General features: G+C 29.2%; 4 protein-coding genes across 9 annotated transcripts; 3 read left to right on the top strand and 1 right to left on the bottom strand.

The window, feature by feature from the left end:
- The first annotated feature begins 2,459 nt into the window (after positions 1 to 2,459).
- Positions 2,460 to 3,417, top strand: LOC134828745 (homeobox protein aristaless-like). The gene is made up of 4 exons (XM_063841732.1): positions 2,460 to 2,591; positions 2,655 to 2,668; positions 2,732 to 3,031; positions 3,096 to 3,417. Exons 1-4 carry the CDS (start codon positions 2,460 to 2,462, stop codon positions 3,415 to 3,417), a joined length of 768 nt encoding a protein of 255 aa, XP_063697802.1.
- Positions 3,418 to 4,700: 1,283 nt separating this feature from the next.
- LOC134832594 (heme peroxidase 2) lies at positions 4,701 to 11,442 on the top strand. 4 transcript variants are annotated; one of them, XM_063846673.1, is made up of 16 exons: positions 4,701 to 4,926; positions 5,541 to 5,608; positions 5,671 to 6,209; positions 6,269 to 6,398; positions 6,458 to 6,991; positions 7,060 to 7,556; positions 7,617 to 7,752; positions 7,814 to 8,263; positions 8,320 to 8,468; positions 8,523 to 9,320; positions 9,386 to 9,782; positions 9,843 to 9,996; positions 10,360 to 10,440; positions 10,503 to 10,538; positions 10,996 to 11,031; positions 11,310 to 11,442. In XM_063846673.1, the coding sequence occupies exons 2-16, from the start codon at positions 5,580 to 5,582 to the stop codon at positions 11,358 to 11,360; spliced, it is 4,017 nt and encodes a 1,338-aa protein (XP_063702743.1). In that variant the 5' UTR covers positions 4,701 to 4,926; positions 5,541 to 5,579; the 3' UTR covers positions 11,361 to 11,442. The 4 variants fall into 4 exon arrangements, with proteins under 4 accessions (XP_063702743.1, XP_063702745.1, XP_063702744.1 ...); XM_063846675.1 differs by having other exon boundaries at positions 4,701 to 5,027; XM_063846674.1 differs by having other exon boundaries at positions 4,701 to 5,238.
- Positions 11,443 to 11,560: 118 nt separating this feature from the next.
- LOC134832593 (protein MON2 homolog) lies at positions 11,561 to 20,046 on the bottom strand. 2 transcript variants are annotated; one of them, XM_063846670.1, is made up of 25 exons: positions 19,753 to 20,046; positions 19,502 to 19,630; positions 19,246 to 19,428; positions 18,947 to 19,177; positions 18,758 to 18,883; positions 18,266 to 18,704; positions 18,087 to 18,207; positions 17,902 to 18,025; positions 17,538 to 17,844; positions 17,400 to 17,473; positions 17,064 to 17,279; positions 16,909 to 16,956; positions 16,276 to 16,644; positions 16,015 to 16,223; positions 15,793 to 15,955; positions 15,294 to 15,716; positions 15,151 to 15,215; positions 14,905 to 15,064; positions 14,683 to 14,840; positions 14,210 to 14,476; positions 13,972 to 14,146; positions 13,731 to 13,915; positions 13,186 to 13,611; positions 12,678 to 12,760; positions 11,561 to 11,769 (listed from the first exon to the last, which is right to left on the bottom strand). In XM_063846670.1, exons 1-25 carry the CDS (start codon positions 19,867 to 19,869, stop codon positions 11,612 to 11,614), a joined length of 4,956 nt encoding a protein of 1,651 aa, XP_063702740.1. In that variant the 5' UTR covers positions 19,870 to 20,046; the 3' UTR covers positions 11,561 to 11,611. The 2 variants fall into 2 exon arrangements, with proteins under 2 accessions (XP_063702740.1, XP_063702741.1); XM_063846671.1 differs by having other exon boundaries at positions 11,561 to 11,718.
- Positions 20,047 to 20,340: 294 nt separating this feature from the next.
- On the top strand, positions 20,341 to 23,615 carry LOC134830586 (uncharacterized). Of its 2 annotated transcripts, XM_063844122.1 has the most exons (13): positions 20,341 to 20,375; positions 20,655 to 20,676; positions 20,743 to 20,879; positions 20,944 to 21,048; positions 21,099 to 21,173; positions 21,227 to 21,543; positions 21,608 to 21,799; positions 21,864 to 21,954; positions 22,029 to 22,252; positions 22,314 to 22,469; positions 22,602 to 22,835; positions 22,904 to 23,097; positions 23,153 to 23,615. In XM_063844122.1, the coding sequence occupies exons 1-13, from the start codon at positions 20,357 to 20,359 to the stop codon at positions 23,514 to 23,516; spliced, it is 2,130 nt and encodes a 709-aa protein (XP_063700192.1). In that variant the 5' UTR covers positions 20,341 to 20,356; the 3' UTR covers positions 23,517 to 23,615. The 2 variants fall into 2 exon arrangements, with proteins under 2 accessions (XP_063700192.1, XP_063700191.1); XM_063844121.1 differs by lacking the exon at positions 20,341 to 20,375 and having other exon boundaries at positions 20,418 to 20,676.
- Positions 23,616 to 23,751: the final 136 nt, after the last annotated feature.

The raw sequence follows: 23,751 nt of genomic DNA, 5'->3' as shown, positions 1-23,751 counted from the left end.
TAAAAACAAGGATATTGTACATGGATTTGAAAAGAGGGGACAAATAAGTTTTTTTTAGGGACGATAAAACTAAAAAAATTTTCTGTTCTTCTTCAAAAAAAACTGGCAATTATTGGGAGGGCAAAAGTTTTATCAAAGTAATTCATTAAGAATTCGTTAAAACTAGATATTTCCAAAACTTTCAATAATTTTTTACTTCAGTTTTCTTACAAGATTCATGATTTTCAGGAATTTAATTTTTTTTGAAAAAATAATGATTTTATCTTGAATTATTGTTTTTTATTTATCATGGTTTTCCACAAAAGAGAGAGGGAGAGACGTATTTATTAGCAAAAGATAGCGAATACTTGAAATTTTTTCCACTTATTCCAATTCTCTATTCGATAAAGACGGATATCATCACAGTCATACAACATTTATTATTTTAAATATAAATTTGTAACGCGGTGAAATGAAATACGGATATTTAACTGTTGAGGATTTACACAGTTCACATTCATTTTTGATACAGAATTTCGACAAATGTGTATGTAAAATTTTTATTGTGTTTTCACAAGTTAGTCCTCTTTTATTTATAAATTTTGTTTTTTTATTTTAGAAAAAAAATCATTACATTACATAGCCTGATTAAATTTAAGTAAATAATAGGATCTCTATAAATTATATTTAGAGACTTAAAATTAAATTAATAATAAATTTTCCAAAGGTATGAAAGTTGGCGTTGTGTCTATTTTTTTTTTGAGAACCTTCGACTTTTGAATCAATTCGATTTTGAATTTTTCCGTTTTATATTCTTATCATTGCAAATATTTAAAAAATTATTCAGTAATTCAATAATTTTATAGATTTAGAAAATGTTTGTTCTAAAAGAAGGCTCGAAAATGTGATAATTTTATTCCAATAAAAATAATAAAATGTAAAACATAGAAAATAATTAGGGACATAGGAAAGCCGAAAAAAAAACAACAAAACAATTAAAGTTATTAAGTGAAAATTTGATAAAAATCAAAGATATTGCATCTTATTTTTTAAAAATCGGAAATTCGTGGCTCGGAAATTTCTCATAAGAAATCCAAAACTGATCAATCCTGCTGAAAAAAAGTTTGAAATAAAAAAAAATACCCAATTTTGACATTTTTTTGTGTATTTTGCGATATTTTTTTTTTATAAAACTTTCAATTATATTTTGCTTTTGACTTTTGCTCAAGCAATTGATTTTTGCTTTTAAACAAAAATTTTGCAAAAGCAAATGTGGAAAGGAAAATACAATATTGTCTTTCTGTAAGCAAAAGTAATTGTTTTAAGAAACTTTTGCTTAAGTCGTAGCAATAGCAATAAAAGAGTTTTAAAAAAATGATATATTCAAAGTATGTTAAGGGGAGTTTTGGAAAATTAAAAAATACTTTGGGGAAATCTGGTTTACCCGCAATTTGTGTGGTTATGTGCGATTTATCCTTTTTTGTAAATTATTGCATTTATGTGGTCTGGTACATTGCTCATATAATTCATATTTATTATAAATTTGAGTAGTTTTTTAAATGTATTTTAAAATACTTGTCTTTTCTTTAAAATATCTTTTTTTTTATTTTCTTAAAAAAAAGCAGTAGTGCGATTTATCCTTTTACTTATTTCAAACAAATTTTGATCGTTTAAACATTTTAAGTTAAAAATTAAGTTTAACATACTTTTTAAGAGAAGAGTTATTTTATTGGAATTTCATTGAAGAGGAATTTTATTGTATTTTAAAAAACAAAATATAAATTTGTTTCGAGACTCAAAAATCATCGAGACTCCAATTGTGCTTAAAATTTACCCACAGCTCATAGAAACCCTTTATGATCTTATGAAGGCCATCTGCATGAGATGACAGATTAAAAGCTAAGATACAATCTATGTGTTTACTGAGGAACCAATTTTTCAATATGGCGTCATCCATTAAAGACGTCGGCAAAAAAAAGGGCATTTTTTGACCCCCACCCCCCCTATAATCGTAAACCGTCGGAATCCAATAACCCCCCCTAATTTACGACGTATTTTTTAACACAATCACCCCCGCCCCCCTCACTGAGAAGGAATTTTTTAGTATCAGTTAAAATTTCAATAAAAGCTCGTGAAAAATTTGAAAAAAAGTCAATTAAATGAAAATTTGAAAAAAAAGTCTGAACTAAGTCTGAAATACTTCAAAAATTATTTTAAATAATTCAAAACGAGAAATTTTGAAATCGTGAATATGGCATATTTTTACGACGTCGTACATTTCTGTTTACCCCCTCCCCCCCTCGTCGGAATCCGTCGTAAATTTGATGAATTTTAGTTTTAAAGACTGCTTTAACTCTCTTTTTTTTGACAGAAAACTGTGTCGTCATGAATAGTATTGAAATACTATGGGTATATTAAAGCAAAATATTTGTGTAACACATCCGAAAAGCAAATGGTTTTATTTCATTCAAAACGTGGATATGTCTGACCAACAAAGTGAACCTGAGGGTGATGATTACCCACAAAAACGCAAGCAAAGACGCTATAGAACTACCTTCACAAGTTTTCAACTAGAAGAACTCGAAAAAGCATTTTCAAGAACGCATTATCCGGTAAGTTTTGTGCAGAATATTTTAGAATTAAATAAAAAAAACCATCTCATTCTTTTATTTCAGGATGTTTTCACACGGTTAGAAATGAAGAAAAAAAAATGAAACTAAAGTGACAAAATTAAGATTCGTTATATTTTTAGGGAGGAATTAGCAATGAAAATTGGCCTTACAGAAGCTAGAATACAAGTTTGGTTTCAAAATAGAAGAGCAAAATGGCGCAAACAAGAAAAAGTTGGACCTCAAAGTCATCCGTACAATCCTTATTTGGTTGCGCAAGCTGGAAGCTCGTTTAGTGCACCTCATGTAAATAATATGCAGACGAGTCCATTTTCTTCATTGACATTTAATATGCGAAAGTCGTATAATCCAGCAGCTTTAGTTGCTTTAAGATATCCACATCTTTCTTTTGAGTCTACGCACTTTCTTCATAGTTTGCATAGGTATAATTTTAAAAAAAAATCTACATATTATGTATATTTTAAAGCTAAACTAAATATTTTTCAGGTCACCAAATGCATTATCTATCGGTCATAATAGACCTGAAGGATTTTATACATCACCAGAATCTTTGCAAAACCTATTAGCAAATATGACTGTCCCGCAACATTCAACACATGCTATTTCACCAGTAGAATATGTTTCCCATAGTAGAATGCAACAAAGAATACCTTCACCATCGGAATCAACAAGAGCTTCAACGTCACAGTCGAAAGAAACAGAAGACATAAGAACTTCATCAATTGCAACGTTGCGGTTGAAAGCTAGAGAACATGAAAAAGAACTAGACAAGATGAGGAATAAGCCTAATGATGATAGTTCCAACTAAAAAAATATTCTAAAAGTTAAATAATTATGAAAAATATTATTTCAGTTTAAAAGTTTCCTAATAGCTCCCAGCAATTCTTTACGAGGCTTGTAAAATATAAATAAACAAAAATTCACTAGGCAATCTTATAAACTTTTCTTAATATACAATTGTCCATGTCGATGAATTAATAGTTACTTATACCCATGATTACTATTCAAAGTAGTTGAAGATCGTATGACAACATTTTTAATCATTTTTAAAAATTCCTGAAAAACTAAATATATTCCATTCTAAAATAAAAAAAAACACTAAAATCACGGTTCGCTTTGAACTGAAAAACTGATTAGTTTATCGTTAGGAAAAGAATAAAATTTTTCTTTGCTCCTTGTTTTTCAAAATTTTATGATAGTTTTCAAAATTTTCTATCGCAAAATATGGGCAAAAAAAGGTCCAAATTTCAAGTTTTTGTTCACCAGGATTGTTTGTCGTCTTATGTACATCAACTTTTAATATGAAACAGAGGGTTGAAAACGAACTGTTTGTTCAAGAAGACTAAACATGTGATATTTTTGCGTTTTAGAAATTGTTAATCTTTCATAAGATTTATAAAAATGAGGAGAAAAAAATGTCACTAAAGCAAATATTTCTGATTTTTGGATGGATTTTACGATAAGACAATCAAATTTGCATATTTATAAGTAAATTTAAATTCCATTGAATATATTTTTTTACTTTTTGTCACCCCCTCCGATTTTGTAGAAAAAAATTTAGGGGCCAAATAAAAATATTTAGTAAAAAAGGAAAATTTTTGATATTTTTGTTTGAATTGCTTAATTTCATACATATATTTAATATCTATGTAAAACTATTTCTTTCTAATAGTAGTATTTTAGATAATATATAAAATAAAAATAATTTAAATTGTTTCGATTGATTTGATTTTTTTTATTTGTAGGTAAGTTTTATATAAAATTTTTAGTCATAAAAAATGTATCTACTTGCCCATCTTGTCTGGTATACTACCTCAGTTGATATACTAAGATTGCACATGAACTACACCTACAAATTATACATAATTTTTGGATACATTATAAGTTACTATGATATACAAAAAGCATGTACTTAACGAATATTTCATATTTTAAAATAACGTAACATCAATTAATTTGAATTTTTTGACTTGATTGTCCGCTTCATCAATATGCAAATGATAGTCAACAAATAAAGTAAATCACACATATATCTTATACATAGCCTATTTGTATTTAGTAGCTCACGTGGTTTAAATTAGCTGAGTAACAGATCGAACAACAATAATAACCGAAACACTTTTGGTTTCGTTATTAACGTGTATTACGAAGCATATATTAAAAACTCGTGATTCCTTTCACAATCTTAACAAAATAAACTTTCTCTACAGGTACTATTCGTACGTACATACATAGTCATTTCGCAAACGATTATTCCTCAGTTGGTTTTCGTCTCTCGTGGTGATTAGACACAGGTTGAGTTGCAATAATCCAAGCGGTAAAAATTAGACAAATAAGTTTTTAAAAAAAAAATAAGTAAATGAAAAATTTAAAAAATAATAATAATAAAATAAACAAAAATCAAACATTGATATAAAGGTATTAATTGCATATTAAAGAAAAGTTTAAAGTTATATGTTTAAAGTATTTTATTGAAATACCGACGTTGTATTTGAGTTGAGCAGGCCGTAATGGCCTTGATTGTACAACACTTTTACGATGATATAAGATTCCGTGTCCATTCATAGTTCGTAATACCTCGATCATATATGTAAACAAAAAGATTTTATCATATTATACATACACATAGGTAAATAAATATATTCGATAGAAATTTAGGTGTTTAACTCATGAATCGCGGATGTATAAAAACGAATATAAATAAATAAACAGTGTGAATTCACAAAAGAGTGGGTAGTAGATTCCTTTTTATAAAAATGTTGTCATAATCTTTTAAAAATAAAGTTAGTACAGTAATTATTGAATTTGTTTTTAAAATATTTTTGAAGAAATTCATTTTTTGGATTAAACACATGTTTCATTGAAGATCTATTTTATTTTTTGTATCGGTACATATTTTTTACGAAACATTTTTTTAAAATTTACTTTCAGAAGAAAAGTACTATAAATCGTTTCATCAGTTCAATAATTATGAATATTGCATTATTAAGATTTTTATGGTAAATACATGATTTTTCTAAAAAAAAAGGAAGAAAAATATAAATAAAAATACTCTTTTTAGCTTTTGTCTTATTCAATTGACATTTTCTCTTCCCGATGATGCTCTCGAAAAAACTAAATTTGCTTTGTTGTTAGAAAATCAAGTTGACACACAACATTGTAATACACCGTTTAAATCATTAACCTGTTCCGTTAGTGAATTTAGAAATCCAGATGGAACATGTAATAATGTACAAAATCCTCGTTGGGGCTCCGCAGGTGATGCATTTTTGCGTATCCTACCACCAGAATATTCAGATGAAAAATCTAAGCCGCGAAAATCAAAAGAAGAAATAAACCCTTTACCTATTCCAAAGGATCTGGTACATTTTTTGGAAAAAATAGATCTACCATTAAAGAAAAATGACGATCTGTCATTGTTGTTTGCTCTTTGGGGACAACTAATAGGCGATGACTTATCTAAAATTTACGCTCTAGATAACGACAAAAACTGTTGTAATGAGACAATTGACGAAAGCATCTGTTACACATATCAAAATGGAAAATGCAAAAATTACAAAAGAACAGCTCCTGCACGACTTAATGAAGTTTGCAGCTTTGGTATGAGGGATATCTGTTTAAATTCAATTACCCAATACAAAATAGTTTATTTTTAACAGATGTGCGTGAGCAAATGAATGGAGGTTCTAGTTTTTTGGATGGGTCTGAGTTATATGGCGACTCCTTTACCTATGAAAACTCTATGAGGACATTTACCAATGGCAAAGTAGCATTAGAAAAATGTGAAAAGTAAGATACGTTATATTTTCACTTTATTTGATTGATATTACCTATTTTATAAATACTAGGTGTAAACAAACACCTCTAGGTGAGCTGTACAAGGCGCTTATACTTGAACATAATCGAGTAGCAAATTCGTTGTCAAATATATATCCGTCTCTAAGTGATAATGAAATATTTCATCAAACAAAAAAAATAGTAATTGCTGAAATTCAACAAATTACTATCAATGAATTTGTTCCGATACTCTTAGGACAAGAAATTTCAAACTTGTTAAATTTTACCACGGTGAAAGGGAAATATTTCAATGAATATTCCAGGACAAATAGACCAGGCACATTCAATGAAGCTGCTGTATCTGCTTTTCCGATTTTTAAAAATATGATTCCAGAACATATTCATGTTAAAACTATGCCAAGACAATCAATTAGCTTCTATACGAATATAACTAAAGATACATGGGATCCCTTAGAATTGATGATACATAGATCAAGAGAACATGGAATTGCGCCATACAATAAATATAAACAGGCATGTCAGCAGTTCCTTAAAAAATTTTCTGAATCAGATATCAACTTTCAACTATTAAACACACAATATGGGTAAATATTAATAAAAAAAATCTGACAATATAAAGTCATATTTAATTATTGTCATTTGGCTATTTTAGGGATTATGATGATGTTGACCTCATAGTTGGGTCCATTTTAGAAAAATCTCAGTTGGGTACGGTTTTTGGACCTACGTTAACTTGTATTTTTGCACAACAATTTATTAAAATGCGAAACAGTGACAGATTTTGGTTTGAAAACGATATTCCGCCATCATCCATTGATTTAAATTTTCTGAAATCCATTCAAGATATTACATTGTCAAGTCTTCTTTGTTCTTCAGGATTAGTTGATGAAATACAGCCACGGTCTTTCTATACTCCCGATGAGTTTTTGAATGCTCCTATTTCTTGTACTTCTCTAGTTCATTTGAATTTGGAACAAATTCCACAAATCAATGCGCATGAAAAACCTCGAAATGCAAAAGTAAAAATTGACAATTTTTCAAACAACTTAGAACAAAGCATTACAGAAAATGAGCTCGATGCTGCCTTTAAAGCTGCGAAAAACAAACTAATTGAAAGAAAGAAAAAAGAATACGAATTGTGGTTAATCAGTAAGTTATTTAATAATGTATATGTATATATAATATATACAATTTTATTATAAAAAATAGATGGCGGCATAGATGCAAGATCCCCTGAAGGTACTGCGGCATCATTTAGTAAGGCAAATCGTAACGCTTTATCTATAGCCAATTCATCATTATTTTATGAGATTGCTTCCAACGAAATATTAAATCAAGTCCGAAGGTAAGAACAAAATTATATATGTATTTAATGATATTCATTTTAATAATTGTTTTTGTTACAGAAATCGAAGAAAACGACAAACATTTGATGAATTTTCCTCAAATCTACAATTTATAGATGTGAATTCGGCTATAAGTGGCTCAATTTCACCTATAACAATGGAACCGCAATGTGAAGATTTTTCGGCACCATGCGACACAAAAACACCATTCAGGACATTAACAGGACATTGTAACAACTTAAAAAATCCTAGTTTGGGACGATCATTGACAACTTTTGCACGTTTACTTCCTGCGGTTTATGAGGATGGCATATCTTTACCACGTTCAACGTCAGTAACTGGGCAACTTTTACCAAATCCCAGGACTATATCAAGTTTGATTCATCCCGATATCTCAAATCTACATACTCGTTATTCTTTAATAACTATGCAATTTGCACAGTTTTTAGATCATGATTTAACTATGACACCAATCCATAAAGGGTTTCATGAATCTATTCCTAGTTGCAGGTATGCTAACAGTTTACAATCGAAAAACATATACGTATTTAACACAAATACTCTAGATCATGCAACAGTGCAGAAACTGTTCATCCTGAATGTCATCCAATTCCTATACCACCAAATGATTTCTTTTTTCCCGAATTGAACATCACAGATGGCAGTCAATTCTGTTTTCCATTTATGAGATCTCTTCCGGGTCAACAAACATTAGGTAATCTCATTTCATAATTTGTTATTTGATAATAAAATGGCTTTCATCATTCAGGACCAAGAGAACAAATAAATCAAAACACAGCATTTGTTGATGCATCTCAAGTTTACGGGGAAAACGCTTGTATATGCAGAAAATTAAGAGGATTTTCAGGAAGGCTTAATTCCACATCTCATCCAGTAAGGGGAAAAGAGTTATTGCCTCAAAGCCCCACTCATCCAGAATGCAAGGCTGCAAGTGGATACTGTTTCATTGCAGGTGATGGAAGAGCATCTGAGCAACCAGGTTTGACTGTTATTCACACATTGTTTATGCGAGAGCATAATCGTATTGTGGAAGGATTAAGGGGTGTCAACCCTCATTGGAATGGGGAGCAGTTATTTGATCATGCGAGGAGAATTAACGTTGCAATCAATCAACACATAGTATATAATGAGTTTTTGCCAAGAGTTTTATCATGGAATGCAGTTAATTTGTATGGCTTAAAATTATTACCCACTGGATACTACAAAGACTTCAATCCTTCTTGCAACCCAGCTATTGTAACAGAATTTGCTTCAGCAGCTTTTAGAATTGGTCACTCTTTACTTCGTCCTCATATACCACGACTAAGTCCTCAACATCAACCCATTGATCCTCCTATATTATTAAGGGATGGGTTTTTCAAAGTTGATATGCTATTACAACCAGGAATGGTGGATGAGATATCCAGAGGCTTAGTGGCAACGCCAATGGAAACTTTAGATCAATTCATAACTGGAGAAGTTACTAACCATTTATTTGAAGATCGACGAATACCGTTTTCGGGAGTAGATCTTATTGCATTAAACATTCAGAGAGCGAGAGATCATGGTACACAATTATACATTTAGTAAAATGTTTGACTGTATAATTAGTTTTTTTTTAATGATTTTTAGGAATACCATCATATAATAACTATAGAGCATTATGCAATTTGAAAAGAGCACAGTCCTGGGATGACCTCAATAGAGAGATTCCTCCAGAAGTTATAACAAGATTGAAAAGAATATATGCAAGTGTAGATGATATTGATTTGTTCCCAGGTGGTATGTCCGAAAGACCTTTACAAGGTGGGCTTGTTGGGCCAACATTTGCCTGCATAATTGCTATACAATTCAGACAACTTAGAAAGTGTGATAGATTTTGGTATGAGACTGATGATCCAAATATAAGATTCACTGAAGCTCAGTTGGCTGAAATCCGAAAAATTACACTATCAAAAGTGATTTGCGAAAACTTAGACGAACCTGGTGATATTCAAAGGGCAGCTTTTGACTTACCAAGTAATTTTTTGTAAGACCCGTTTTTTTTTTGTTATAAGAAATTACGTTTCATGACAATAAGTATTTTCAGGAATCCACGCGTGCCTTGTCAATCATTGCCGCAAATTGATTTAAATGCGTGGCGCGAAAATTTACAAGGGTGTCAAGTTAATGGTAGAAATATCAAGGTTGGCGAATCAGCTTTTCCTACTCCGTGTACAAGCTGTATTTGCACAAAAGAGGGTGTAAGAGAACATTTTTTTTCTACATACTATTTAAACATATTTTCATGAAAATACGGTAATTTGCTAAGAATCTCGTCTGCTGTCCGTCTGCAACGTGTGTATTTTAATAATTATAGGGTAGGGTATTTGTTGGCTTCCACCGCGGTCTCCAAAGAGTCCTATTGTGGATTGTGGAATAATTATAATATGCAGCTCAACATTTATTATGGGTTTATGTCTTTACTAAACGTGTTTACATATTCTTGTCTTGACTCCCAGAAGAACATGACAAAAATTGAAAAGTGAAAAATCGTGCATTGTAACACATAGAATCACAAATGCTTTTCATTCTCATTTTGTATTTATTATTTTTCAAAATTACAGCTTCAATGCGCAAGTTTGCGCATAACAGATTGTGCTGCTTTAGCTCGAGAATGGTCAAGAGAATCCATTTTAAAGGATGAAGTAACTATTTATATAAAAATAAAGTTTATATATGTTTATAATAAATATATATATTTTTTTAGATATGCTATAGTCAATGCAGTCAAACTTTTTCACAGGTAAATTCCGAGGCGATTTTACCCATCGATAGATAACGTGTTAATTTAAAGTGAAAGACAGAGCAATAACCAAAAATGTTTTCGATATCTTCCCACCTGATTTTTCAAGAAATTCAAGAAGAATATATAATGTTAGAAATTGTTTTTTTTTTCAAATCTTTTTTGAAAACAGATTCGAAATTCAGTATAGTGATACATTTAACATTTTTTATGAAAAATATTCACTCCTCTTTAATTTCTAAAAGGATTTAATTCCAAAAAAGAATCGTTTGAATTCTAAAGAAAACTATTTCAAACAACTAATTAAATACTCGAAGTTTAATAAAATCGAAAACATTTTTGTTACTTACTTACTTACGTTCAAATTGAACTCTTTAGTTTAGTCCGATGATCCATTTGGAAAAAACTATTGAGTTTCATTCAAACGGCTTAAAGAGAATTAATTTAAATATTTTAGGTACCACAAGAAATGACTTCATCCCGAAAATTAGCGGTAACTAAAAGTATCTAGGCCCTTACAAGTTAAATCAAATAGTTTTGCCCAATGTTTTTAAGATAAATGGGAAATAGAAATGCATACAATAAAAAAATTATTATATAAACAAAAATTATATAAATAATCGGGTTTTTGAGGATTTGAACATTTTTATATTTTAATTTTACTTGTTTTTATGATAGGAGGTAGGAGGTATCAAACTTTTTGATTTGATTTGGATCGGCCTTAATTATTAATAAGTACAACGCTGCATGATTATCATTTTTACTATTAAGGTAAATCTACGGTCACAAGTCCAAAGATCTGTTCAAAGAAGCATATTTTAAAGTTACTACAACTAATGTGTCCACTAGTAAATACTGAACAAAAAAGACGGAGGGTTTAATCGTTTCTATCATTTTCATGCCATATAAATTAGTTATATAATAAATGTTTTTTTTTATGTTTTATAAATTGAGTGTTTCATTCGATTCTACTTTCAGATTTCAGGAGGAAATAAAAATTAAAAAAGAGCAAATCATCACATTTTAAATAATATATTTATTTAAACTTAAAACGTATAATTAGTTCCAAATATTTATTTATCTTGAGTTATTCCCTCGGGAGGTTGTATTAAATCGCTAAATCCTTTAAGAGCTTCTTTTAGCGATCGAGATACCTCACAAGAAGAAGTTGTGATACAATCTACCAAACAAGGATACAAATTAATAAGTTGTTTCCATGCTGTGCTTCCCACTGAAAATATTATAAATTTTAATTTTCTTTAGGGTGTTTCAAAAACTTTTTCTGTTTCGCGTTATCATTTTGAAATGAAAATCATTGGGAATGATGGATAGAAATTTTATATTAATTCGTTTTTAGTATTTATTTTTTTTAGTATTTCGTATGGATAAATTATAAAATTGTTCAATTTTGTTTTAATTTTTGATATTGTTAATAAATAAGCATATAGACTTTTTTTCTTTTCCAAAAATTATTTATATATGTATTTTGGTCGTTATTATTTGTAAAAAATTGGTAATAAATTACTTCTTGTTTTTATATTCAAAAATAAACTTTAAATTAGTTTTAAATGTCAAAGTTGTTTAAAAACAAAATATAAAAAAAACTAAAATATCTCTAAAAAGGCTAAAAGGCTGAATCTAAAACTAAAAGACTAAAACTAAAAAAGTATTTCAAAACCTATATAATTTCTATATCCTCATGGTAATTTTTGATAAAATTCATGGAGAAACGCGAAACGACTTAAGTCTTTGGAACACCTTTATTGAACTGTTATGATCTACTGCTTAAGGCCATTAAATTTAATTGTTTCACATTATGTCCCTCTTCCTCCGATTTTGTCGCAAAGCATCAGGAGGAAAAATAATAATATTTAGAAAAAAATTTTTGACATTTTTTGGTGCTTTTTAATTAACGAGTCTCGTGACTAAAATTTTTATTTTCTCTAAAATTTTCAGGTAAAACTTTGAAATAATGAAAACAAAAATAATTTAATGTGAAAAAAATCAATGTTTAACAATCAAAAACGTCAAAAAGCATGTAAAAATTAAATAATATTTTCTTCTCCCTCCCCCCCTTCATCAAAATCCTCATATGACATAAAGTGAAATAATTAAATTTAATGATCTAAGAATTTTTACCTTTATCCGAAGATACTTTTTTTAATGAGGCAATTAATGTTGCAATAGATTTCAGGACAAATGAAATTTCAGATGTTCTGTACCTATAATGATACAAATAAGTGCAATAATACAACAATAAAAATTTAATATATCAAATTAGTTTAGCAGCACGAGAAATTATAATTTAGGCAAGTGCAATTTCAAAAAATAATTTACATTATTTTAGATCTCAAAAAGTAAGGAGGTGAGAGTACATCTTTTTCAGTATTTTTAAAGAACTTTAATATTAAACTAGAATGTTTAAAGGTTAAAATATTATTTAAAATGATCATTATCATTATTATTTCGGTATTACCTCTTTGAATTTTTGAAAAAATTGAAACATTTTTTTAAATGCGCTTGCCTTATTTAGAATTTTTTTCGTAAATTTAGAGAACTAAGAAAGATGCTCTATTGAAATAGGTTAAAAAACTTAAACATTTGTGATTAGATTCATTTGTTGTCAATTTTTCACAATTAAAGTTACCTTGGTAAAGGACACGCTCCACTATTTCTTTCGTCTTCATTATATTTTTTAAGGATTTCTTCAAATCTATGTAGCAAAGCAGTGACTGCAAATCGTCCTGCTACAGATCCTTCTTTTGAGTTAACTGCTAAATTGTTATTGTTAGAATTTTGCAGATCACTTATTAAAGAGAACTGTAAAAGTGTTTCGAAACAAACTTTTGCAAAACTTTCTCTTAGTTTTGTTTCTGTCTCAGCACTCAATTGGGTATAATTCAAAGAATGTATCGATCCCTTGTTTAGTAATACGATAACATCCAATATAAATTCATGTGGTATCTCGTTACTATATGGTAAAATTTTATCTCTTAGTAATTCTATTACTTGACAGTCTATAGATTCATCTAGAACGAGCTCGTCCAAGCCCCTATCTTCTACAGAGCAAACACTATTTAAAATAAAATACGTGATTATTGTAATTGTAGTGATTTGTCAAAAATACAAATTTTATAATAACAAATGCCAGAATTTGAGTTTATCCATGAAAAAAAAATAATGTAAGATTACCTTTTAGGAAATAAAAAGCTATCTAAAGCTTGGCTTAAAACTTTCCATATATTATTAAAATTATTTGGATGCTTTCTCGCCACTTTTAAGCCATGTTCTAAAATATTCATTAAGCTGGATATTGCAAGTTTCCAAGTAGACGACGAAATACATTTATATTTTAATGACAATGCCAAATCAATTGTCTGAAAAATAAATAATATATCAAAGAATCAAAACTATTAAGAAATATTTTACATACCTTGATTAATTCATATAAAATGTCATGTTTGATAACTACTTCGAGGTCAGCAGTTTCTTGGTACATTTTAATGACCATTACCATAGATTTTTCACCGAAAGGAATATAGTTCATGTTAACCCATTCTACCTCCGTGGTGGAAATATTTTTTCCTTCATTGAATTCAGAAACTTTCCTGTGTTAAGAATTATTTTATTGTTATTTATGTATTTATATTTCTTGAAAAGATTTAACTTACATTATGGATGGTGGATCACAAGAATATTTGCTGAAAAGCATTAATTGTCGTAACAAAATGATAATCATTTCTCCGTTTTTAAGAGATTCAGTTGTCATAACTTCTTTGTGAACGAATTCAATACAATTTAGAACAGCTTCATGAAGAGGTGTCAGCGAGTTATCTGTTATTGTTGACATTATGAACTGTGTAGAATCGTTGTGCACAGGTATTGCGATTGCGTTGGTTAAAACAGTACATAATTGTTTCAAATCTGTTGTACCAAAACTAAAATCAATTTTAAATAATGAATTGAATTTGAATACCTAAAAGTTTTTTAATAGATTCATTGAGTACAACAAACAAATGTTGTAGTTAGATCTCGAAAGCTCGAGGCTTTCTTTGCTTATGAGAAAATCATCCTCGGTTGTTTTAAATATGAAAAAAAACTGAGAATAGCAATATAATATAACTAGTAAGCAGGTTTGATATACCTAGGTTTGATATGTTTGAAAACTGCTGGAAATATCTGAACTAAGGACGTTAAAAATGCTTGATTAGGTACGTAAGTGTCATCACATCTGTCTAAAGAACTTGCAATATGAGGCTTTGTGCTTTCTATGCCAATATTTAACCAAAACCTCCAAGCCACCTGCAATTTCACGGTAAAGAAAAGTTACCGAATCATTAAAATTTTATTAACTATTTATACTAACGTTCCAGGTTTCTCCATAAGTAGAGTCACTATTAGACGAAATGTTTGTATCATCACTACTTTTATTACTGTTGTTGTACAAGAGTTCTTGGAATGATTTAAGTGCTGCTAAGCTGACTTCGTTATTTTTTTGTAATGCAGAAAACTCTATTACGTCCAAACTAAAAATGTACAGATTATTTATTTTAATAAAAATTGTTCATACTACTAAAAATAAAAAAAAAATAAATTTATAAATTTTACTTACAGAAAACACCATGCTCTGTTAAAATTTCCACTATTTTGCAAAATAATCCTTTTTGTATTGAAAACCTTAGTGGGGAAAATTAAAAAAAATTGTAACATATGATGAATGATAAGCTTTGATAAGTTATATGTTTATATGTTTACTTTGGAGACTCCAGAGAGAGTTAAAACTTGAGTCTCAGCCCATTGTTTCTGTGCTGTATTTCTTGAATGATGAATGAGAATGTTACCACTTGTATCCACTTTATCGGAGCTCGCTTGACTAGCTTGTTGTCTAACTTTGTCTAATAAGGGAAATAATACTTGCCAGAACACTACTTGCCATGTTGATTCAGAAAGTAGTGCTCCATGAGCTGATATTGTTGAAAATAATGTCTGTCCCGATGACTTTCTTACTGCGGGTCTAGAGTCGATACAAAGTTCACCTAATCGAGAGTACAAACACATCCACAACTTATCAAAGCTAGAAATATTTGAAACGCCACTTATATCTGGCAGGGTTGACTCATCCATGTTAGTGATTGACATTTTTTCGTGGTTTTGGTTAAAGAAATCGGATATATTCCACTGTAAAAAAAAGATAAGTGAATGTTACTTATTGATTTGTTTTTATTTTGTATGTAAAATAAAAGATGTTACATACCATTAATCCAATTGCCGTTAAGGATATATTTAATTCGTGAGCTTTTAGTCCAAATTTAGTTGCTGTGTTAATACATAACGGCAAACATCGGTAAGGCATTGCAGGCAAAAAATCTGTTATAACCAGTTGTAAGCATTGAAAGGCTATTCTGATCAAATTTTCACTAAAATTCAATAATTTTAATTAAAAGACAAAATATCAATAATCATCATTATTTTTTACCCATGGTGTTCATTAACTGCACCGATGATTCCAAGAACTAAGGGCCACCCATGAGTTAGTGATTCACCTGATCCATTCAAAATTTGTAAAACACACTCCAGTTGTTTTTGTCGCGTGTCCGAGTGGTTTAGAGAAGACAATTCAGCTAATGGACTCAACAGTAAAATTTGCAAAACAGCATTATCTTTTAAAGGTTTGTCATATTTATACTGAAAAAAATGGACTTTTATATAAAATAATGTCTATTACCTAAATTATTACCTGTAATGAGGCTTTTACTAAATACGTTATAGCTTCAACACCCCATTCTCGAATTCGTGCATGAGGATGAGAACTAACTTCGAGTAAATGACTAGTGAGAGTTTTCCAAAATACTTCCACTCGGAATAAATTTACGAGTCCAGTCTCAAGCAATTTCGCAACAGCAAATAAAGATGGCTCTCGGTTTGAATAAGACAGTTCAATCGCTTCTTGTGATAATTGACACAAAGCATCTATCAAATAATTTAAAGCATTGTTGTCCAAGTGCTGACTTGATTCAAACAGTTGACTTAACATGGTAGACAAAATTGGTAATTCTGACATAATATGTGTAATTGAATTGGTGTCAGTAGCTGCTTTTGGTTGCATCTAGGATATCATAAGATTTTATAAGTATAGGTTTATTTAGGTAGAAGAATACATATAATTTTATACTCTTTTTTTTAATTCACAATAAAATTAAATACCGAAAACTTCCTAATTTATATTTTTGTAACAATCAACAATAATTTTTTTTTTCTAAAACCAAAACATTAAGTATATAAGTTTAAAATAAACCAGCTCATGCAACTAAATATATTTTCACTGACACTTGCAAGAAATTTACAAATAGTTTTGATACATTTGTCTTACCCGCGTTTCATTATGCTTTTCGCCATTATTTAAACGACTAAGAGCTAGCTATTTAGGAACATTAACGAAATCATGGTTTTAACGTAACAATATCTTTGATATCTTTGATTTTTGCCTAATAATACTAATAAAATATATGTATTTGATATACTTACTTGCAATGAGCCACCAGTTTGTGGCTTTAATCCTAAAATCCATGCTAAGTGTTGCAGTGTAACCAGTATAGTGTACCAAGAGTTTCCTAAAACTTCCCCATGCGTAAGAGAAAGACGTAATAATGATCTCATGCACTGTAAATTCTTGGCTGTTAGCATTACTGGACCTAATTGAGCTCCTACTGGTATCGATAGTGTTGGCAAAGGAGTTCCGACCTTAATATAAATGATATTTTCAAAGTGAGTTTATATATTTTAAAAGTTTTTTTAATCAAAATAAAAAAAAATTAAGAATAAAAATAGATGAATAAATAGCAAGTAAAAATATGTTTTTACCGCAACAACTTGGTGGCGAAAATCATTTTCTATACAAGGCCCAGTATATTGAGTTAGCATATCATGGGTGTCGACTAAAAATAAAGATTTTCAGTTTTTATATTGCTACCTAGATTTAAATGCACATAATAAAAGTACCTTTAAATCCCAGCTCTTGATAAGTCATATTCAAAATTGTATGGGCATAATGAGGAGGCAATGAAGCTCTGCAAAATGCGATTACAAAGGCATCACGGGGCTCAGGTAAGTCTAAAGCACCACAGAGCGCCGTAAATGTTTGCATGTGTTTGAGGCAAGTTTCTGTTAATGTTTCATCAGTTGCTGCATCACACATCAAATAAAGTCCAGTTAACAATCCATAGAAGCTTGAGTTGATTAATTGCACATAAAGATTTCTTGCATCTTCCGAACGAATTTGGTTCTTAATTAACTCATTGTTTGGTGGCTTAAACATGTGTAATTTTAATATATATAATTTTAATAGATTACAAATTATATTTACCAAAGTATTTCCCTGTATAACAATTAAAATAGAACGGACCAAATCCAAAATGCAAGCGTATGTAATTGATAAACCATATCCTTCAGATATTTGCGGAGGTTCCATTTTATCAAGCATTTCTAAACTGAATTAAAATTTTTCCTTTAATATGTAACAGTATTTTAATTATTATACAAATTACTTACTACACTGGCTTAGATTGCCCTTCGTTGAACGACTGTACTAGTGGTATCCACATCCCTCTATATGAGAATCCTGGCTGTGGTGGAACAGTACAGTTACTGTTTCCAGTGCTACTAGTGACAGCTGGAATAATTTTGGCTTTAGTTTTATTCCTGAATTTTAGTTTGGTGAAAAGTCTTACCAATATTTTGTAACAAATGACTGAAGCAATCTTGAACGTATGCACCTAATGAATTTACTATATCTTGAAATATATTAGTTGCATGATCTTTTGAATCATAACATTCACAGAAACAGACTAATAATTCGGGTTGTAAAATAATTTTATGTAAGACTTCTAGAGCCAAAGCTCGTTGCCATGCTGGCTTATCGTTATCCAGAAACTTTACTATTAGCGACAGAAAAATTTCACATTCTGTTACTAGTAGTTGGTGATACTTTTGAATTAAAATTGACACAACTCTAAGTAGCCTCATCGAAATGGGAAAATATGGCTTATCTACTGTTCCAGGTGGTTGTAAATTTGATGGGATGGTATTCCGATATTTTATGTGCGGAGAAAACAATTTTATTACTAGAGCACAGACCCGTTCTTTGAGCAAAAAAGAAAATTCTGGATACTAAAATAACGTATGTTTAAAATTGATTGATTTTCGGAAATCTGAAAAAATACCTTGAAAAATATGGCTGAAAATTGAGTTAGTACTGTTTCTAGCAACTCTAAACCAAAAGTTCTTGTCATCTCTGTCATGCCGAGTAACCAATATGGTTGATCCGCATCAACTAATTGTACCAAATCCTATATACAAGTATCAGGCCTTTAATAATGCATACTCTAATGCTCCACTAAAACGAAATTTACCTGGAATAATAAATAAGCATCTACCGCTGTTGAATACAAGCCCTTTGGTGGAGTTCCTTTTGACACCTTTAACTGTTCCAAGTCAACGGTACGATCTGTGGAACTGTTTGCCGCATGATCGGTAATCATGCGATCGAACACCAATGTTACCAATTGCCTTACAGTAGCGCCAGCAGTGTTAATCGTCGTAGAGTCTTTGGTAAAATGTAATCGAAAACAAACTACCATCGCCTTTAGTAAAAAAAAATAATTATAATGTAAATTTTAAAATATTTTCTCATTTAAAGATGAAGAATAACCTTGGACAATGTTTCTCCTTGAACTATATTATTAGTTGTTAATAGGAGAATAACTGTTTGTAATACTTTAACTTCTTCCGTTTCGGTCTCCATGAGCCGCCATAGAGCATCGATAATATACCGAGCTCCTTTTTGGTCAATCACTTGTCTTGTTATCAGACGTTGCATCAATCCTAAGCAAAACTGTAGAGATTACAAGAAATTGTCTTTCTATTTACAAATATGTATATATATAAATTTAAAAATTATTCCTTGCCTTTATTATTTTTAGATCCTTTGTTTCGCATCCTTGTACAATAGGATATAGAATTTGATTAACCACATAATGAATGGGCTGGGATCCTGAATTCGCACTTTTTAGAACAGCGATTGCTTCCTCACATGACTGAAATATAAAAAACAAGAGAAATCAAGCAGATTTAGTAAATTTGAAAAAATCCACGTCATTAATTTGAATACATAAGACTAAGTCAATAATTTTAACAATATGATTGACTGTAGACAAACCTCCTTAATTTGCGGATATTTTTTCTTCGACTCATTAGCTAATATACGAAAATCGGTTTCCAAAGCTTCTAAAAATTTTTGCGACTGCTCTGCATTAGTCGTGAGTGACTTCGACATTATTGTTTTCTTACTTGTAAATAATTAAAGATAAATTTTATTTTCACACAAAACTATCTAAGCAATCTGAAAATATAACTAAATATTTTCCTGATTTGATTTCAAAATAACAAATTTAGTACTTATTAGGTAGCTATTTTATTTTATTTTTTTTATTGACTACAATAAGATACTCATATTTATTTATTCAAATAAATAGGTTTTATAAATACTTACAATAATCCCTAATAGCATGTATTTAGAAAATACATGTACGCTTGTAAAATTATTCGTATAGTTTAAATAAGAAATACGATTTTTATATACTTTTAATATACATTTTAATCTAATTTTTATTCCTTCTTTCGTAATAAAATATTCATTAAATTAGTAAATAAGGACTTATAATAATTCAACATATTTTTCTACCTTTGTCCTTTATACAAGTATTTATATTTTTATATAAATTTATGTTGACCCTTAGGCATTAATATTTTGACGTGGTTCAATGCAATCATTTTCAAAAAGTAAATATTTATTTTACTTATTCTAAAGCTCTACATCTTTGAATAATGAATTCAAAGTGTTAAATAAATATAAAATATCTAATAGTCATATTATGTTTCACAGCAAATGCAATTGAAATTATACTTCTTGTACAGTTATATTTTATTTAATTGATAAATATAGTATTCCGGTTCATATGAGTAGTTTTACAGCTTGCTATGAAAATCATTTAAATTGGAAAATGATTGTTTCATGTACTCGTGATATTATTTTATATTATTTATTATTTTTTCTTACAGTTTATGCAACTTATCAGAGTGTGTATGTATATTAAAAAGTTCTTAATGATCTTCATAATAAAATTTACTTTGTTATATTTTATTTTAGACCTTTGAAAATATCTAGGATTGCTCCTCCAGTGCGATTTACAACTTCGCCTTATATAGAGGATTTTGCTAATGGACAACTGTTAACAACTCAAAACAAAGTCGCATTCTCTGAAGTATCATTTGTACTATATTATGGTGAGAACTAACATTTACTTTTAGTTTATTCCAAAGAGTAACCAGAAAGGTGTTTAAAATGCAGCTCCATGGTGTGCAGAAAGTAAAATTGTTAGAAAAATATATGAGAATGTTGCAAACGTTTATGGAAATCGTATATATTTTTCATCAATAAACTGTTGGCAGCCAGGTATGATTATTTCACCAGGAAGGTCCATATTATTAGTTGAATAATTACAGGAGGCGAATGTCGACAGCAATATTCTAATGTACCGAATTGGCCTACTATAATGTCTTACCGCTCGACGGGATTCGGTAAATTATTGATTAAAAAAAAGAGATAAAAGCTTTAATGCAGTTTTTTAAAGGAATACAATATAATGGACATCTATCAGAAAATAGCCTTCTTAACTTTATAGATTCTCTTATGTTTCCTATGAAGAGAATTACAACGCTAAACGATTTGTTATTAATGATGAACCGGCACAATATTGTTGTGTTGGCTATTATAAATATGGAACGAGATCTAAGACATTTTAAAGCTTATTATCAAGCTTCTTTAAAATATTTAGAAGTAGATCCATATCGAGAAGTAAGTTTTGCTGTCTGCACTGGAGAAAGCTCAAAAGCATTTGGTACCAAGGGCTTGCCAACAATTCGTATTCATTTATGGAATGAAACATTGGTAAGACAATCTATGTTTTACATTAAAATATACAAATTATTTACAAACGTTTTTTTTTTATTAGGAATACACCGAGCCTATTTGGATAGCAAAAGATATTGTCAAATACATTAAATCTTCCAGTCATCAATTTCAGAAGTGGTTATCGCCGCATGGGAAATCTAACTCAATAGCCACACATTTTTCAAAATCATCATTACTTTTAGTATTTACACCACGAATATATTCTCCAAATGCTTTTTCATTTTACAACATGGTTAATATTTTTGAATGTGACTGTTGGTTAAATATATTTTAATTTTTTAAATACATTCATAAAGGTTCGTCAAATCGGGCATATTTACCATAATTGCTACAACGATAGTTGGGTAAAAGAACTTACAGGACAGTATTTTTCAAAGTTTCATGAAAGTTCGTATATTTAGCTTCGCTTCAATACTTTAAAAAAATCACACATTTTTGTTTTATTTTTTTCCAAATTATAGCGGATTTAAAAAATTCACTGAAATTGCAACAATTGTGTAAAAATTTCAATTACAATTCCAATTCCAACTCAAACGAAGCTGAATATCCAAACAACTTCCAAAAATTTCTTGAACGTGATGAAAGATCGCCAAAGAGTTTAATCATACAAAACAATTTATTAAGGTGCAAAACATTAGATTATGAACAAAATGTTTTAAATAATGTTAGAATTGAAAATTTCAAAGTAAATATATATAAGATATTGTGTTTTATATTAAATACATTACATTCATTTCACTTTGCAGGTATTGGATGAAATTTCTGGTCTATCATGTATGTGTAATAAAACATCATCTACTGTAGTGTTAGATAGCATAACATATGAAGTATTTGCACGACAATTAGGAATAGATCTTAATAAAAAACAATTTAAAACGGCAGTGGCGATATTAGACGATGAGGTAAGTATTCTATTAGTTATTTTTGTATTGAGTAATTTTTGTATACCTACTTGTATTTTTTTTCTTTTTGAAACATTTTAAAATACAATTTATTTGATTTTGAACTGTTTTTTTTTAAATTGCATTTTACAGAATGAGTCGGTTTTCGTTATGAATAAAAGCATTACATCAAATAATATAGTAGATTTTATAAAAGGGTATTCTTTTGGATCATTGCAAAAATTTAAAAGATCAAAAACAGCGCTTCCGACGACATTTTTTTATTCAAAATTTGGCTATAATACAACTTTAAAAATATCTATTAAAGAAGTTTCTTCTGACATACTTTTCAACAAAATAGTTTTCGAAAATCGAAATTCAACTATGGTACGTTTTTTAAACCTTATTGTCCTTAGAACCAATTTGAATTTTAAATATGTGTTTTATTTTTTTAGACAACTGTTCTATTTATTTATTCATCGCAATGTAATTTTTGCAATATGATGTCACATTACTTACTATCTATATCAAGTACTTTAAAAAGTCTTAAAAACGTTGAATTTTTGCGAATCGATGGAGATCAAAATGATTTAAATGTAAATTATGGTCAGGAAGGATTTCCACTTTTAATAATTTATACTCAAAATAGGTCAGTATCTAAGCATTGTTTTTGCAATATATTATAGTTTTTTTTCTCATAACAGTGAAAAAGTGATATTTCCATCAAAATTGAAAGTAACTAAACAAAATATTATTAGTTTTATACTGTCAAACCTGCCTAAATCTTCAAGAATACATGGAATATCTTTGTTTTGTAAATCCTTCAGTAGACCATCTTACTTAGATCGCTGCTCAAAAGTATTGAGATCAGAAGTAAGTGGAGCGATTGAGAAAACATTAAAATTATGGAGAGAAGATGTTGCATCCAGGTCTTACATGTATAAAGCAATATTAGCACTACAAAAATTATATATTCAGTTAATAAATGTAAAATCAGAAGAATTTATATACATTGAGGACAAAATTAAATTTGTTAGCGCATTATGGTACAAAGTAAAAATATTTTAGAAATATAAATAAAAATTATTTCTTAAGAGTAAACTCTAATTTTTTTAATTAAATCAAAAATATTTAAATTTGTTGTAAATTGTTTATACAAAAACATAAGACCACTCTAATGAATTTGAAAAAAAGAGTAAATAAAACAAAAATTTTATTTGGAACCTGTTGTATTAAGTATTAGGTAATTTTTATTTGTCTATTATCCTTAACTAAATTGCAAAAAAAAAACTTAAAATTATTA

Source organism: Culicoides brevitarsis, chromosome 2, assembly GCF_036172545.1.
Source record: "Culicoides brevitarsis isolate CSIRO-B50_1 chromosome 2, AGI_CSIRO_Cbre_v1, whole genome shotgun sequence".
NCBI classification, from domain to species: domain Eukaryota; kingdom Metazoa; phylum Arthropoda; class Insecta; order Diptera; family Ceratopogonidae; genus Culicoides; species Culicoides brevitarsis.
The sequence above is the reverse complement of the archived record's forward strand: the minus strand, read 5'-3'. Positions and strand labels throughout refer to the sequence as shown.

What these genes read in the sequence shown, in the direction of transcription:
- LOC134830586 (XM_063844121.1), top strand. Translation starts at nt 20,552, where the DNA reads ATGAGTAGTTTTACAGCTTGCTATGAAAATCATTTAAATTGGAAAATG. An exon ending in ATTTATGGAATGAAACATTG is followed by an intron (nt 21,544 to 21,607) that starts GTAAGACAATCT and finishes TTTTTTTATTAG; the next exon opens with GAATACACCGAGCCTATTTG. An exon ending in TTTTTCAAAGTTTCATGAAA is followed by an intron (nt 21,955 to 22,028) that starts GTTCGTATATTT and finishes TCCAAATTATAG; the next exon opens with CGGATTTAAAAAATTCACTG.
- LOC134828745 (XM_063841732.1), top strand. Translation starts at nt 2,460, where the DNA reads ATGTCTGACCAACAAAGTGAACCTGAGGGTGATGATTACCCACAAAAA. An exon ending in TTTCTTCATAGTTTGCATAG is followed by an intron (nt 3,032 to 3,095) that starts GTATAATTTTAA and finishes AATATTTTTCAG; the next exon opens with GTCACCAAATGCATTATCTA.
- LOC134832593 (XM_063846670.1), bottom strand. Translation starts at nt 19,869, where the DNA reads ATGTCGAAGTCACTCACGACTAATGCAGAGCAGTCGCAAAAATTTTTA. An exon ending in ATGCTTATTTATTATTCCAG is followed by an intron (nt 18,884 to 18,946) that starts GTAAATTTCGTT and finishes ACTTGTATATAG; the next exon opens with GATTTGGTACAATTAGTTGA. An exon ending in GGGCAATCTAAGCCAGTGTA is followed by an intron (nt 18,026 to 18,086) that starts GTAAGTAATTTG and finishes ATTTTAATTCAG; the next exon opens with TTTAGAAATGCTTGATAAAA.
- LOC134832594 (XM_063846673.1), top strand. Translation starts at nt 5,580, where the DNA reads ATGAATATTGCATTATTAAGATTTTTATG. An exon ending in GCATTAGAAAAATGTGAAAA is followed by an intron (nt 6,399 to 6,457) that starts GTAAGATACGTT and finishes TATAAATACTAG; the next exon opens with GTGTAAACAAACACCTCTAG. An exon ending in ATACGAATTGTGGTTAATCA is followed by an intron (nt 7,557 to 7,616) that starts GTAAGTTATTTA and finishes TATAAAAAATAG; the next exon opens with ATGGCGGCATAGATGCAAGA.